The following is a 15,038-nucleotide window of genomic DNA, read 5'->3' on the forward strand; positions in this document are numbered from 1 at the left end:
AAGTGAAGGAACTGTTGAGATAAAAGTCTAAAAAACCTACAGGAAAAAAAACACACAGCAATCAATAGCATAGAGAAAGTTAGAGCTGGACGGGACCTCGGAGACCACTGAAGGCAATCTTGAGTGTCTGGATGAGAAAGCTGAGGCCAGGAGAGGGCACATGACTTGCCCAAGGTCAGAGTGAGTTATAAGCATACTCAAGATGGTAACTCGGGTTCTCTGCCTCTGGTTCGAGGCTCCTTCCTTGGTTATGAGCACGAAGATGTTTCTAGGTATAGTGGAACACACAGAAGCCCTCATGTTTGTCATCTTTGAACAGTAAGACTAATGGCCCCCATGGCAACCCAGGCCAACAGTGGTCTAACTGGGAGTAGCAGGGCCTAGGGCTTACCCACCTCTCCTCCTGTAAAGGAACTAAGAATACTAGACACTGGACACTCCTTTTGAAGGGTCATCATGAAAAATGACACAGCTAAAGCTGCCCCTACCAACAGAACCCAGGACATCGTTTAATCATGGGTTACCCTTCCTATTCATTTATGACTGCTATAAAAATGGTACCATACTTTTGGACAGATCATTTGGGAGCTCAGTAAGGAGTGACCATATTGCCTTCCACACATCTTGTAGTTATAATAACCACTATATACACAAGAGTTGTCTGTTATTCTCTGATCCCGACCCTCATATTAACTACCCAGAAGTAAGACAATGTTTGTGGACAAGGCAAGGTAACGTTAGAATAAGATCTGGAAATTATTTCAAACCCAAACTAGCTAAGTCACTTTATCCTTGGACTTCCTACTTGAAAATGGAAACAAATCCTGGTCTTCCTTCTGAATCTCCAATAAGACCAAGCCTCTTGGACTCTTTAGAAGGAAGAGCACATATAACCAAAAAGTATAGGACTTATTTTTGTTATAATGAATATTGCTAATTACTGGGTGACTCACTCTTCTTTATCAATGAAAATAACTACCCACTTAGGTTTATGAGTTGCCATGGCCAAAGTAATTCACCATTGTGACCACAAGTCACTTAACTCTCAATCTTGGTTTCCTCAACTGTACAATGGGGATAACAGGACCAACTTAATAGGATTACTGTGAAGATCAAATGAGATAATGTATTTTGTCATCCTTAAAGCACTATATAAATGTTAGGGTTATTATCATTATTAAGTATATCGGATTTATTTATCATTCCATATTAATTTACATTTTAGAAAAATGTTTACATTTTTATATACATTTATTTCACTTTGGGGATCTAGGATTTTACCCCTAAGAATGCTCTCTCTACAGACTTCCTGAAAAACGTCTGACCTTCTTGTCAGATAAGTTTGTCAGCCTTCTTGTGACAAGTTTTATTGAATATAACTAAGCTGGTTTACATACTCATTCAAAAGGAAAAGCTTTAGAGTTTGTTAGAACCTGTCTACCATTTACCTACTTTCTGAGAGCCCAGGTCACCTCCACCACAAGATGAATTACTGAAGAACTTTAGGGAAAGAGTAATAGTAGCCACATCTTAAAATCTTATGGCCCATTCCATCCAAAGAATGATTAATAAGCATAATCAAATAATTGAGGCAGAGTGGAATAATGGATAGTACCAGGCTTGGAATCATGAAGAACAGGGTTCAAATCCTGTCTCTGAAACTTCATAACCCCTGTCAAACCATTAAACCTCTATATGACTCAGTTAACTCCTTGGGACTTATCTAAGATAAGTTGGGAAAATGTGTCAGTGGAAGAGGTTCCCAAATCAGGAGTTTCCCGTGCTGAGGAAATCACAGATTCTCTGTATATTCATATAATAAAGTGAGTATTCTTTCCCTGGAAATTATTTTTTAAATCATTGGAAATATTTAAAAGGAACAACTGTTTCTTGGGGTAAGAATATGAGAAGGAAATATTTTGCTTGACAAATGAGCAATTATAATCCTTCAGTAAAAATACCAACTAAGAAAGGGGTAAGAGAATGTTTCTCAAAATATAGACTAAAAACCAAACCAAAACAAACAAAAAACATTCCATTAATGAGACAGATAGGGGTAACTAGGTGACAAAGTAGATAGAATGCCAAGCCTGGAACCAGGAAGATTCATCTTCCTGAGTTCAAATCTGGCCTCAGACACTTACTGTCTGGAAACTGTATCACCTTGGGTAAGTCACTTAACCCTGTTTGCCTCAATTTCCTCATCTGTAAAATGAGCTGGAGAAGGAAATGGCAAACCAATCCGAGTATTTTTGCCAAGAAAACCCCAAGTTTTCACAAAGAGTAGGACATGACTGAAATGACTAAACAGTGGCCTCCAGACAAGTCACTTAAATTCTTAATGCCCCAGGCAATTCTCAGAGACTAGATTGCAGAGAAATTGCTGATTGGCATGAGTTGAGGGTTTTCTTGGCAGGAGCACTCTACAGAGTGTTCCTGAAGTCTGGACACATAGGCAATTGATGGCAATGTGGAGCTATTGCATAGAGTTCACATGAATCCTGCAAAGTGCATCAACCTTTGTATCACAAATGATGGAAATCATATTGAAGATGTTATTTGTTAATATGTAAATCAAATAAAAATTTCATTCATTTCATTTCTTGAAAATGTGCATTTTTTCCTATGTGTCCAGACTAGGAACGCTCTGTGCAACAAAGAAATCACAGGTTGGTTCCCTCAAATATTATTACCGTAGGCATATTCTCAACACAATATCCATTCAGGAGCTTGAACATGGTAGATCCTCAATAAATGTTTTGGGAATTGGACTGAGGCAAAGGATAATGGCCTGCTTACCTCTTACAGTAAGTCGCCCATGCTGTAAGCCATCGACAATGACCAAGCGGACGGCACTGATGTCATCATTGTCTACTATCTGAAACTGCTCCCAGGTGATGGGTCTCGACTGTCCCTCCAGAAGACTGAGACCTGCAAGAAGAGAGTTTCTGAAAATTCTTTGCAGGACCAACAGATCTATTTCAAGAAAGTCATGAGAAATGAGAACTTGCGGATTACCCTTATAGGACTGTCTGAAAATAGACATGTTGAAAGCATTTTAAGGTACTCTGGTTCACTTTTCCTTTCAAAAATATTTATTCTACTTTAGTTGTTTGTCAAATCAGATCCTTAAGACATTCTTCAAAGGGAAAACAGTCAGAAAGCAATGAGAAAATACATTTATAGGGGATTGCTATTCTGGTGATCTCTAAGATCCTGGAACAATCAGATTTAGAGCTCAAAAAGAACCTTGGAAATCATCTAGCACTTCAGTGTTGGCTTACAGATGAGGAAACTGAGGCACAGAGGGGGAAGAGAAGAGGTATTAAGTAGCTGGCCAAGGAAGTTCTATCACCTAAGGCACTGTTATTTTGATAAAGTATAGATACCTCCAATCCAATCTAGCAAGCATGTTTTAAGTGCCTTCCATGTACAAAGTTCCATGTCAGGAACAAGGGGTACAATGAAAAACAAAACCAAAAATAAAGTCCCTGCCTGCCCACAACATTTCATTGGGGGTGGGGGTAGTGGATGAAGGGGTTGAGGAATAGAGAAACACATATCACGCCTAAGTACAGGCATGATAATTTAAGGATAGAGAAAGCAGTGACAATTAAGAGGCTTCAAGAAGGTATCTCCATAGGAAGTAGCCCATAAACTAAGCCTTGAATACAGTGAGGGATTCTAAGGGGCAGACATTGGGAAGGAATGCATTCTAGGTACTGGGGACAGCCTGACCAAAGGTCTATAAGAAGGAAATGCTTTGGGAAACAAGTTTGGGAAACAAGTAAGCCAATTGGACTGGAAAAAAATAGTTCATGAAGAGAAGTATTGTGTAATAAGCCTGGAAAGATAGAGCCGGATTGTGAAGGTCTTTGAAGGACAAGCCAAAGAGTTGTTCATTTTATATTAGGGAATAGGAAGAGAATAAGCATTCCTATGGAGCCTACCCTATGCCCAGGCACTTTGTTAAACACTTCTCCAAATATTATCTCATTGGATCCTCACAATAACCCTGGCGGTGGGGCGTGGGGTGGGGGGTAGGTGCTATTATTATCCCCATTTTAATGTTGAGGAAACTGAGGTAGAGGTTACGTGATTTGCCCAAGGTCACATAGCTAGTAAGTGTCTGAGGTCAGATTGGAACTCAGGTCTTCCTGACTCAATGGCTGGCCCTGTGCTACCTAGCTGCCTACTAAAAGCTATAGGGATCCATTGAAGGTTCTTGAGCAGTAGAGGACCATAATCAGATTCATTTCAGAAAGATTATTTTGGCAGTCTTGTAGGAGATATGTTGGAGAGATGAAACACTGGCTTCCCAAGTCAAAGGTAAATATTCTCTTGTTTCCTTTACTGCCCATACAGTTTAAATCTCTAAACTTAAACATTTCCATTTTGACCACTTTCTAACTTTTATACTGAAACTGTATCAAATTAAAACAATGTAATCACCAAGTTACCCCTTATAGAACCATTGAAAAAATTGACTTCCTGCCTTCACTGAAGGGGACTATAAATATGAAATATTGCATATACTGTCAGTCAAAGTGGGGTAATTTTGCTGAATCCCTTTTTCCTTTTTTTTATATCTATAACAAGGAAACATTCACTGGGTAGGGGATTATAGAAAGATATATTCAGAAATAAATATGATGTAGAAAAAATTATTAATGAAAAGAAGCTATAATGGAAAGAAGAATGTATATTATGGATTTTGGATGGTGGGGAAAAGAATTAATATGAACCTTTTAAGTTTTCCAAAATGTTACTTTTTAATTAAAACATGTACTTCTTTGTTCAACAAATATTTTATTTTTAATGGTATTTATTTTTAATATATTTATTATCTCTCACTTCCCTTCCAAATTAAATATAAATATAAAGCTCTCATAAAAATATGCACAGTCCAAATTCCTACATTGCCCATGCATAAAACATAAACTTTCCAAATTATTTTTCACTCCTTATCAAATGATTAAGCTTAATATCAAATTAAGCTTAAAGGCAAATAATCTTTCAAAGAGGTGGCATGGTGTAGTAGGAAAAGTGTCAGCCCTAGAGTCAGGCCCCACCTGAACCCTGCCTCAAACACTGACTGTATGACCCTAGGCCAATTAGTTCATTTCTCAAGGTCTCTGTTTTCTCATCTCTAAAATGGACATAAAAACAATTCTGCTGCCAATGTTTAAAGAGGAAAGTGCTCTGAAAACCTAAAGCATTAGGGAAATGTGGGTTGACATTAATAATAACGATATTAAGGTCCTTCTCAAAAAATCTGGAGCCGCTAGGTAGTACAGTGGATAGAGTCCTGGGCCTGAAGTAAGGAAGGCTCATTTTCCTAAATTCAAATCTGGCCTCAAACACATACTAGCTGTGTGACCCTGGGCAAACCACTTAACTCTGTTTGCCTCAGTTTCCTCATCTGTAAAATGAGCTGGAGAAGGAAGTGGCAAACTACTCCAGCAAGAAAACCTTTTTGACAAGAAAACCCCAAATGGGGTCACAGAGAGTTGGACAAGACTCAATGAATGAACATCAAACAACAACAAGGAATTTGAGCCCTAGAACCCTGTTTAGCTCAGGAATGAATAGCGACAATCTTTCCTTTCTAGGGAGTTCTTAAACATAGAAGACAAGCATCATCTTTCTTTACTTCACTGAAAAATTTCTGTCTGACTCACCTGTGGTAGTAGTGAAGAGAGAACCTGGCCAGGAGGTAAAGGGCCTGGGTTCTAATAGCTGACACTTCCATAGAACTTTAAGGCTTACAAATAACCATGGACGCCTTAGCCTATCTGAACCTCAAAGCAGCCCATTTTACAAATGGTGAAACTGAGCTTCAAAGTTTCTGGTCACTTCTACCACTGTGTGAACTTGAGCCTTGTTTATTAAGATAATGTTAATTATCAGTAGTCCTAATGGCAAAAATATAACAACCATGACATGATTATACAGAACATCCATTTTAAGGAGACTAAAAGACTTAACTCTTTGGTTAAAGGTTGGATTAGATGATCTCTGAGATCTCTTTTAATTTGGGGGTGCTATGAGTCTATGCATCTAATATCTTGGGGCTTCAGCTGTAAAATGATGGTCATAGATTTAGAGCTGGGAAGGACCTTAGAGACCATCAGGTTCAACCCCCTCATTTTATAGATGGAGAAACTGAGGCAGAGAGGTTAAGTGACTTGCCCATGGCTACCCAGCTGGTAAACGTCTAAGGGGGAATTTGAACCTAGGTCTTCCTGACTCCAAGTGTAGTGCTCTATCCATTATTTTCACACTGCTTGGATAAAATGATTTCTTACAGTCCCTTCCAACTTTAAAATGCATGATCCCAGGAACCCCTTAGCATATCCTTGATTACAATTTGCACAGTAAGCAATACTGAACCTCACCCATGTTCCATGACACTCGAGGAGCATTTGTGTCTGCTGTTCTGATAGAGATATGGACTGTGATTGGTAAACTTTTTTCAAAGAAGAAGTCATATACTTCAAACTCCACCTGTTAAACACAGCGAGATTCATTTCAGCACTCATTGACAAGACGCCATATAAAACAGGGCATGCGCTAGAAGGAAAATGAAAATCAGTCCAGGCTGTTTTCTGCCTAATGCCAGGGCATCACTTTTAATTCGACAAGAACTTATTAAGCACCTACTATATGCAAAACACTATGCCAAGCAACAGCGTTACAAATGCAATGGTTGAATAGTCCCTGTCCCCAAGGATTTTACATTCAACTGGGGAGGGGCAATGCACACACATTATTTACAGAGATAAAATAAAATATATACAACTTAATTTGGTAGAAAAAGTACACACTAATTCATGAAAGGCAAAAGGTACCATGTAAGGTGGAGCTTAAATTTAGCCTTCAAGGGAGTGAGAAATTCCAAGAGTTGGAGGTAGAGAGGGCACATATTCAAAGCTAAAGGTTCTTAACCTGTGATGCACAGATTGGTTCAGGGATAGATTTCAGGAGATCCATACACTTGGATGGGGAAGAATGCATCTTTATTTTCACTCACCTTTGATTTGCTTTAAGTCCTATGTATTTTTAAATACGTTAAAAATAGCAGCTCTTTTTGTGGTGGCAAAGAATTGGAAACTGAGGGGATGTCCATCAATTGGGGAAGTGCTGAACAAGTTGTGATATATGAATGTGATGGAATACTGTTGTGCTAGAGGAAATGACAAGCAGCGTACTTTCAAAAACATCTGGGAAGGCTTATATGAACGGATGCAAAGTGAAGTAAGCAGAACCGGGAGAACACTGTACGCATTAACAGCAATATTGTAAGAATAATCAACTTTGAAAGACTTAACTATTCTGATCAAGACAACAATCCAAGATAATTCCAAAGGACCTGTTAGAAGTGTACTTACATTGTCTAGGAATAAACAATACTCTTTGGAAGGCCAAGAAGATTTTAATTACATCTTACATTTGCTCCTCCTGAATAAATGGGTACATCCCCTGAACAGAGTACAGGAGAAAGTACAAGGGACTCAGACAAATGCCAGTCCTTTTACTGGCTCCTAATTCAAATCTCCCGTCTGGCTCTTCATTGGCCAGATGCAACCCCCTGAACTACCCACATCATGCCTCCCTCAAACAGCTCCTTAAGCCTGCGTACAAGCCTCTAACCTTTAACCAGATCGGAAGCCTGGTCTCTGCTCTAAAGCTGGGGGAGAGGGAGAGATACTTTCAATCTGTAGAAACAAAACTGCCCCCACCATTTCTCACAGACCCATGATGAAAAATGTTATCCACTTCTAGAGACAACTGATGAATTCTGAGTACAAACTGAGGCATACTTTTTCACTTTATTTTTCTTGCTTTTTTTCCTAACATGGCTAATATGGAAATATGTTTCACATAACTGCATAGGCATAATTGATATGTTTGCCTTCTCAATGGGTGGGAAAAAAGGAGAGAATTGGGAACTCAAAATTTTTAATATTAAAAATAAAAATAATAAAAAATTTTAAAAATGCATTTAAAAACATTATCCTGAGAAAAGGTCCATAGACTTCATCAGATTGTCAAAGAGGTCCATGATACAGAAAAAGTTAAGAATGCCTGCTCTACACTCACGATCTTAAATTCAAATTGCGTACATGGTTTAAATTTATATCACTGTTATAGTTGCATTGTTATCTCAATATTTCTCTTCACAAAAATTTATAATCTAATGATATATTGATCTGACCAAGGGAATGAAGGCCTTTTCAGAGCAACCAGCAACTATTTAGAGGCTTGGGTTTGAGATTACTATAAGCAATTCTCACTTCAAGCACAAACCAGAAAATATCATTAATAAAAGAAGTAGTAAATACGAAACACATGTTCTGTGTTGGAAAGAGCATGGGTTTGGAAATTGTAATGCTTGGATTCGCACCTGGTCTCTATACTTTTATTACCTATGTGAACTAAGGTAATTTACTTCATTTTTCTTGTTTCTGTTTTCCTCCTATGTTAGACTAAATGATCTGTAAGGTAGCCCCTTCTGTTCTGGGATTCTGTAAGAACATAAACATAGGTAGAAAAAGATAAAAAACAATGTAATAACTCTTGATTCTATAAACCACTGATCCAAATAAATAACTATAGATAATCCAGTTGGGATTAGGACCATTGCAAGGCTCCTTTCAGAAGCCTTGCCCAAACCAGGTGGGCCCTACACCCACAGGTGAGTGGTTTCCAGGCCACATACAGCTTATAGGATCATAGTCTTAGGACTAGAAGGAAACTTAGCTCCACCTAATGCAACCCCTTAATTTTAGAGATGGAGAAATTGAGGCCTAGAGAGGTTAACTGACATACTCAAATTAGTTAACTACACACAGTAGTAAAATCACCTGAAATAAGGATTATCTTCATTCAAATAAAAGAGAGAATTATCTGTGCATTGTGTGTGAGCATGTGATACAGAATTTTATTACTGATCTATGAGCTCCACAGAGGCAAGGTTGTGTCATATCTAAACTCAGTCTCCCTCTACCACTGAATACAGTACTCTATCAACAGGAGGTGTTTAAATAAATGAATTTAATAAACTGAGAGTTCTTGCTACAAGAGTCACATTTTCCACACCCTCAGTTTCAAAGTCCATTTGGTATTTTCAAAGCCAACGCTCTAACCTGCATAGTAACCCTCTAAATAGTAGCATGGCTGGATCTGTAGCTGGAGGTAAATCTGTGTCAATAATTAGAAAATTGCTCCATCACAGGAAGTTTTGAGAGGCAAGGTCATTAGAAGAATAACTGGGGCTCTCACAGTTGAGGGAGTGAAATGAAAGCAAAGGTCAAACCAAGTATTTACAGCCTTAAAAGTCTTTCTGTCCTCAAGGGCAAGGATGGAAAAAAATGCTTAAATTACATGGGAGGCAATTTGCTAACCCTGGGGACATTCATTTTCTACAATAAACCTTAACAACATCAACTTAAACTTTTCACCATGTTTTCACCAACTTCCTGGTAGGTCTTGAGGCAAGTAAGAGGCTATTATATGGGAGACTGTAGCCAGCTATTCTCCAGGAAAACTAGAGGAAATGAGCTTAAATTGCAGTCAGGGGGGCTTTAGATTAGACTGGAAGAATCACCTGACAGAGAAGGCTATTCAGTATTAGAGAGAGTTTTTAAGTGAGGTTTGGCATCTTCTTCCTTGAAATTTCAACTTGGGGAGCCCAAGAGAAAAAAAAATCTACACAAATATCCATTTATTTTCCATCAATCACAGAACTCTTCAGAAGAAAGGGTCTGCCTTCATTCTTAGCAACCCTTCCACCCATAATAATCCAGGGGCCACTTGGACAGTTTTTGTGCCTATGCCTGGATTCTCAGCTACCAAAGAAAATCTGCATGAAAGCTGTTTGACAGAGTCAGGGAATGTTGTGATGAACTGAATGGCCACTTAAGGTCTCCAATAAGTTCAATAAGCTATGAGTATTGTCTCCACCCAAGTTACCTCATAATTTCTTCTCTCGGTGTGGCTGCTGTTGGGAGGCTGATAGGCAATCTGCATGTCGTTTAGATCTTTCCAGGTGAATGAGGAGATCTCTTTGGTGTGATCCAGCAGGTGAGTGAAGTACCCCTGGAGAGGGGGCTTGGTGACGTTGAACACCAGCAAAGATTTGGGTGTCTCATCATCTTCACAGTCCACAGTAGAGGTGGTGACAGAGGTCAGGATGAATTGATCCACCTCCAGAATGTAGGAGGGCATCAATGCGGCCCTAGGGATCTGATTAGGAAAGGCGGCTTTGATGGAGACAGGCAGCCACACACTCTCTGACTTTGGGAGGGGAAAAAGGCCACATTAGAAAAGAAATAAATAAATAAAAGCCCCATATGCTGCACCCTTGACTAAGCTTAACTAGTACAAAATTTATAACACTTTTGTCATGAGCTGGACATCCCAAGGTCACAGTAGCTTAGATTTAAAGTCCCAACCCTGAAAGTCCTTTACCTCAATTCCCCTCACTCTTTTTTTTACATACGAAGCAACTGAGGCCCAAAGAGACAAACTGACTTGCCTGAGGTCACACAAGAACTAATTTAAACATGGCTCCTTTAATTAGAAATCACTGTTCTTTCCAGTATCACATGGCTTTTCTATTTCTCATTATAGCCTCAAGTACCTTGAACAGAGTAGGCATTGAACAAATGTGTATTGAATCAAAAATGTTCAATTGTCTTACTTTATAGAGACCAAACCATCTCTTTATCAAAAATTATTTTTTTAAAAAATTCACCAGCCATTAACACACAATTCAATACATATTTTTTTTCATTTATTTACTTATTCATAAGGATAAATACAATTACTACATGCAGATTCCCTAAACTGGACAGTAGGCAATGGAGAGCATCCAGACAGCATAGTATACAGTGGATAGAGTTCTGAACTCAGAGTCAGGAATACCTGAATTTCTCATCCCTACATCTGACATTTACTAGCTAGGTGATTATGGGTAAGTCACTTATCCTGTCTAAATTTCAGCTGACTGGTCCGATGGCAAGAGTGAGGGAGAACCAGTGAACAACACATATACTCTACTGGTAATAAGACCTAGGGTAATTCCAGGGGTCTCAAAAGCTTACTGCACTAAGACTTTTGGGACATGTCTGTACTGACACGCAGTTGATCACACAGTTGTCACGAGGCTCAAATGAGGTAAAGTATATAAAATACTTTGAAAAATTGCCAAGTGCTATGGAAAGGCCAGCTATTATTTTCCACTGAGGTACAGAATCCTTTCAAAGTGTAAGGCATTTTTATGTGGTCAGCTAGGTAGCACAATAGATAAAGTGCCAGGCCTGGAATCATGAAAACCTGAGTTTAAATCCAACCTCAGACACTCACTAGCTGTGTGACCTTGGACACATCCCTTAACCTCTATTTGCCTCAGTTTCCTCATCTGTAAAACGGGGACCATCATAGCTCCTACCTCCCAGGGTGGTTGTGAGGATCAAACCTGATAATGATTGTGGAGCAGTCAGGACAGTGCCTGGCACAGAGCAATGGCTGTATAAATGTTATCTATCATTATTATTATTATGTGGAAGTACAAAAAACTAGGATTCAGGAGACTTGCATTCTAGATATTGCTCTGCTGCAAGTTAGCTATAATGAACTTGGGTAAATCATTTACTGCCTCTCGGTCTCAGCTTCCCCTTCTTTAAAATGAGGTTGGGGGCAGCCAGGTGGCATGGTAGATAGAGCATCAGCCCTGGAGTCAAGAGGACTTGAGTTCAAATCCAGCCTTTAGACACTTACTGGCTGCATGACCATGACCCTTGGCAAATCACTTAACTCAGATTGCCTCCGTGTGTGTGTGTGTGTGTGTGTGTGTGTGTGTGTGTAAATGAGGTTAGATTAGACAGCCTTTAAGGTTCTTCCCTATTCTAACATTAGCTGGTTCAAGGATATAGACTTTTATAACCATTATTATAACCATCATTACTGATAAGGTTACCACCAGAGTTAAATTAGTTCTCTTGAGAAGCAGAAATGCCAGGGGATTGAAGAAGTCCAAACTAATTATTTATTCTTCCCCAAAAACAACTTTCTTAAATTAAATGCAGGCATGATCAGACTTTTGCAAAAACATCTGTGATTCTATAAGAGTAGCATCTTAGATTAAGGCTAAAACTGGATCATAGACAAAAGGATTTAGAGCAAGGAGGAACCTTAGAGACTAACTAGCTGGTCTAATTTCTTCCCTTTGGAGAAGAGGGACAGAACCATCAACACGACATGAAATGACTACCAGTCTTTCAAACAATCCCAAAACACATTCATGTTTTCACATGGGGTAGAAGACTAGGGAAGCTGGAGGAAGAAAATAGCACTTTGAAACTAATAAGGGTTAGATAACCAATGGACGGTCTGCATGCTCTAATGACAACCTCACACTATCAAGGAAAAATAAGGAAGATCTTAAGCATCCTGAGTATACTCCCTTTGGCAAAATTATGGGAAGGCATGAGTAAAAATTGCTAGGCCTAAATGGGTTTCAGTCTCCATTCAGACATTGCAAATCATCTACACCTAGAAATTTTTAGCATGAGGACCAAAGTATATTCTCTGACAAGCTTTTTGGAAGAGATTAGGAAGAGAGATGGACAGATCAACTTATGGAAAAGCCTATTCGATGCCCTATCTCCCTGACATCCCACTCACTAAATTCCATGTTTTGACAAAGGTAAAGTTTCTCCACCTGCTTTAGCAGAAAAAAATCTGTTTCTGATAAGAGTTTTGATGGAAGCTAGTTTTTCCTCTATCCTCATCCATCAGCATGTATAACTTGTATAGAGATCACAGATGGACAACAGGACTGAAAATGAGCTGGAAGAGAACAGGTTAGATTTCCTTTGGGCTACTACATAGTTTTAACGGCCCCAAGATCCTTCCTGAAACAACATTCTTCCTATGACATTGCATGGTTGTGAGTTATAGAACACTATAGTTCCCACACAATTAGAGATGAGGATCAACCAATAGGAAATGTAAGGGTGTAGATGGGGCATGAGCAGGATATATGACATAATAAGTAATTACACAGAAGTGATGTGAAGGACAACATAAGGGAAATACATGATCAGAAGAAGAAATGGCCCACTATTCTCTGGGCCCCTGTTCCCTCGTCTGAAAAATAAAGGGATTGGACTGATAACCTCTGAGATTCTTTCCAGCTCTTGGCCTATGATCCTATGTGTCAAAAGAAAGAGGAAACCAAGGGTCAACCTGCATGTTCCATTGGTTTTTTCACAATTTCAGGAGAACATAAAGAACGCCCCCAGAATGTTGGATGGATAGCCTAAAGTGAACTCGTAGGAGGACAGACAAGATTTACAGATGTCCAGTCATGGATTGGTTTCAATCTGTATTGTTAGAAAGAACACCCACATTGCCGTAGTAAATGCTACCACACAGGCTCATCCCAAGGAGAGTGTGGAGCTTTGGCTAAATCACATTGTATGGGCCCCTACCCTGCACAACAGATGAAAGTTGATAGAACTGACCATCTAGGGCCACCTTAAAGAGGATAAGAAGACCTTAGCAAAGAACAAAATGTAGCCTGAAGGGAGTACATATTGTAGAGGGGAAAGAGAATAGCCAAGTATATACCAAGTATACCAACATATCAATATACCAAGTAGCCAGCTATAGTCCCACCTGAATTAGCCAGGTGACAGTATGTGGTGGGGCGGAAGGAAGGAAATAAGCAGATGAAACAAGATGATTATGCACTGATTGTATATGAGTTCTGTGAATATTGTCTTTAAATCATCACTGTTAACACTATCATTGTCTCTTCCTCAAGTATACCACTTCCTTGACTCCTTGGGCTTTCCAACTATATACACCATGGGGCCTCCCTAAGACCCAGGGTCTGAAGGTAAGCATCCTAACTTTATTTAACTGCTATTTAACTCATAACCCTGAGTTCTACCTTGTATATGGATTTACTCCTGATATCAGTGAGGTCCAGCCTGATGGAGATATAATCAACATTTGGAGAAGGGGGATGCAGATGCTGATATTGCAACCCCATTAGCAGAAACTCCTCACAGGTGACTTTGAGACTTCCGATCTTCTTCAGCCCTGGGGCACAGCTGCCACTAGGGCACCTTGGATCTTTCCGGTATTCTAAAGTAAACAGATAATGCATTAAAACTTTCCTTGATTAAAAATGTGAGAAGACAAAAGGCAACACATGACAAAGCCTCTCTCCCACGGATTCCGTACCAACCCCCTTCCACCAACCTTCCCACAATAATCCTGTGTTCCCTTTTCATCAGACTTCATATCCACAGCAGAGTTGGTGGTTATCCTCAAAGGGTGTAATTTGCCGAAAAGTCCAATCAATTGACCAGGCCACAAGACTCTCATGAGCCTCTCTACCCCCTCAGGAAATGCAGTACCAGAAAACTAAATGAATTATGTGTTCTTTACCACTCAACCAGCACATCCCTATTCATCCCGGGGAAATGGGCCGGGGGCTCATTTCAAAGCAGCTTTTCTCAGAGGCTTCATGTGTGGCATATTAAGGTCAGTGGCCTCACAAGTTTAGTGAAAACAATGTGATTAGTTATCCTTTGGTCAAAGTCTCTCAGAACTCCTCAAGAAAGAGAATGGCAAATGTTCTCTCTTAGGGCGTCAATGGAATCATTCACTAGCCACCAGGGATAAGCAATTATTTCCATTATCACAATGGGATAATTTAATTATAGAAATAATCTCTTACCTACTTATTACAAGAAACTAGAGGGAGTGAGGGTGAGATCAAACAATATGGATAAGTAGACAGATGTGATGGGACCAGGCTGGCTACCCCCAAACCACAGGCATAGCCTGCAGCCATCATCTGGAAAGTCAGAGAATCCACATTTTCTTGTTGTGTCCCTGCCACCCTGTCATGGCCCCCAGCTGTTCTGCAGGGCCGAAGGACTTGGAAACACCTTTAAAAACTATAATTGGGATGGGTTCCCAATCATAGCTCATTATGAATAAAAACAAAATCTAAT

The 15,038-nt window shown here is 39.5% G+C and overlaps 1 protein-coding gene across 1 annotated transcript in view; it reads right to left on the reverse strand.

Moving 5' to 3' along the window:
* FREM1 (FRAS1 related extracellular matrix 1) overlaps positions 1 to 15,038 on the reverse strand; it is a 141,939-nt gene that overhangs the window by 116,307 nt on the left and 10,594 nt on the right. The window contains exons 4-7 of the mRNA XM_036737466.1: positions 13,964 to 14,160; positions 9,976 to 10,299; positions 6,399 to 6,507; positions 2,800 to 2,931 (exon numbers count right to left, since the gene is read on the reverse strand). Of these exons, the coding sequence (XP_036593361.1) occupies positions 2,800 to 2,931; positions 6,399 to 6,507; positions 9,976 to 10,299; positions 13,964 to 14,160 (762 nt within the window). The remainder of the gene's footprint in view (positions 1 to 2,799; positions 2,932 to 6,398; positions 6,508 to 9,975; positions 10,300 to 13,963; positions 14,161 to 15,038) is intronic.

Source organism: Trichosurus vulpecula, chromosome 9 (genome assembly GCF_011100635.1).
Source record: "Trichosurus vulpecula isolate mTriVul1 chromosome 9, mTriVul1.pri, whole genome shotgun sequence".
NCBI lineage: Eukaryota > Metazoa > Chordata > Mammalia > Diprotodontia > Phalangeridae > Trichosurus > Trichosurus vulpecula.